Below are 1679 nucleotides of genomic sequence, written 5' to 3' on the forward strand. Positions count from 1 at the left end.
AAAAAAAAAAAAAATGAAATGACGACTGTCATTGTTTAACAAAACTTATAAAACTATGGCAGGGATGCAGTTGCATAAAAAAGGTAAAAAGTACAAAATGAACAGCCTGTGAAGAAGTTACAAAAATCTGAGTGGGTCTTTAACGATTAGGAATAAAATCATGTTTTTTAAAGCTAAAATCAGTTGACATTATAACAGTGACCTGAAGCTGTAACTTTTACCGGAAGTAGAGCTTCTTGGTTAACATGGAAGCAAAACAAGGAACCTGTTTAACAGCCTTTGGGTGCTTACGCATCCTCACACTTCTCATTGACACTTTTCTGTTGACCAGGGTGAGTATCTCGGTGAACTCAAGCTGATGTCCGTACTTCTCAAGTAGCTCGCACAAATCCTGGATGTACCAGGAGCCATTGTTGGTATCTCGGAGGGAAAAGAAACCTAAAGAAATTAAAAAGGGACAAAACAAGTGAAATGGGAGTATTAAATCTAGTAATTCTGTATTTTGCAGTTATTTATTTATTTATTTTGATAATAACTGAGATTTACTATTAGTATTTCCAGGCCTCATATAAGATACTTATAATCCCTAAAAATATTTGAATATAATCACTATTTTTAAATATTTAATAAGTGATTTAGTTCTATTTAGCGTTCTGAAAGAAACACAATATCTATTCATTTTAAAATTGAACGATTTAAAGATAAAACAGAGTAACACAATAATGTAAATAACACCAATTTTTTTTTTCTGAGGAAACATTGACCAAGCCACCTTTCCCCTAATCTAATTTTTCCCACTATTATTACATAAAAACCCTGTTTTTTATAACTTCATGTAAATATGTCATGAACCATAACTGTAGCAAGCTCTGGGTTATGGTTTGTTGGGTTAAAGGCTTAAAAATGGTGAACATGCCAAAAATAGAACAAGGGAAAATGTGTGTTAAAAGTGTTAAATGTGTTAAACCATCAAATGTAGAGCTTTTAATCTATGTATTTAAAAAAGGGTGATGTTGAAGTTAACATTTATTAATTGCTTCTTCAAAAATGACATAAATGCCTGTTTATTTGGCCTCAAGTCAATTAGATCAAAGCCCAAGAAAATCTGACAAATACCTCTTAAATAGCAGTATTAACTCACCTTCAGCCACAGAAAAGCACATGATGAAATCAGCTGCTGCAGGAAGAGTGTTTAGTGCACTGGCATCAATCACCACCTTATTAATCACCTCCTGATGGTCAGTAGCCCCAGATGCAACCACTGGAGTATCAGGTTTGTCTCCACGACACGCCTGCAGATACACATTAAAGAATTAAGTTTCAGATTTTCCCTAAAAATGACACACCCAACCCAACAGTTTTTCCAAGGCAGCAGGTGAGTGATACCTTGATAAAAACTAGCAGATTATCCTAAGCACACCCAATCACAGTCTAAAGACATTTGCAATGTTTTAAATTTACCTGAAAAATGAAGATCTTCGGCTTTCCTACGAGGCTTGGGCAGTTGTCTCCTCTGAATGCATGTATGATGTCCTGGATGTTGATCATGCCATCGTGGGTGTAAACGTAGTTGTCCTTGCCGTGGCTCAGGAAGACCAGTAGAAAGCAGTCGGCATCAGAGTGATCCTCCTCAGCAGCTAGTGAGAGAAATATTTGTCAAACTTTAAAAAAAAAAAAAA

The 1679-nt window shown here is 35.3% G+C and overlaps 1 protein-coding gene across 2 annotated transcripts in view; it reads right to left on the minus strand.

Moving 5' to 3' along the window:
* Positions 1-152: 152 nt before the first annotated feature.
* The window catches only part of LOC112138146 (caspase-6-like), a 4566-nt gene continuing 3039 nt past the window's right edge, over positions 153-1679 (minus strand). For both annotated transcript variants that reach the window (XM_024260721.2, XM_036211086.1), the window contains 3 exons: positions 1462-1637; positions 1142-1292; positions 153-438 (listed from right to left, as the gene is read on the minus strand). In XM_024260721.2, the coding sequence (XP_024116489.2) occupies positions 218-438; positions 1142-1292; positions 1462-1637 (548 nt within the window). In that variant the 3' untranslated portion in view covers positions 153-217. The remainder of the gene's footprint in view (positions 439-1141; positions 1293-1461; positions 1638-1679) is intronic.

This window comes from Oryzias melastigma, unplaced genomic scaffold (genome assembly GCF_002922805.2).
Source record: "Oryzias melastigma strain HK-1 unplaced genomic scaffold, ASM292280v2 sc00485, whole genome shotgun sequence".
NCBI lineage: Eukaryota > Metazoa > Chordata > Actinopteri > Beloniformes > Adrianichthyidae > Oryzias > Oryzias melastigma.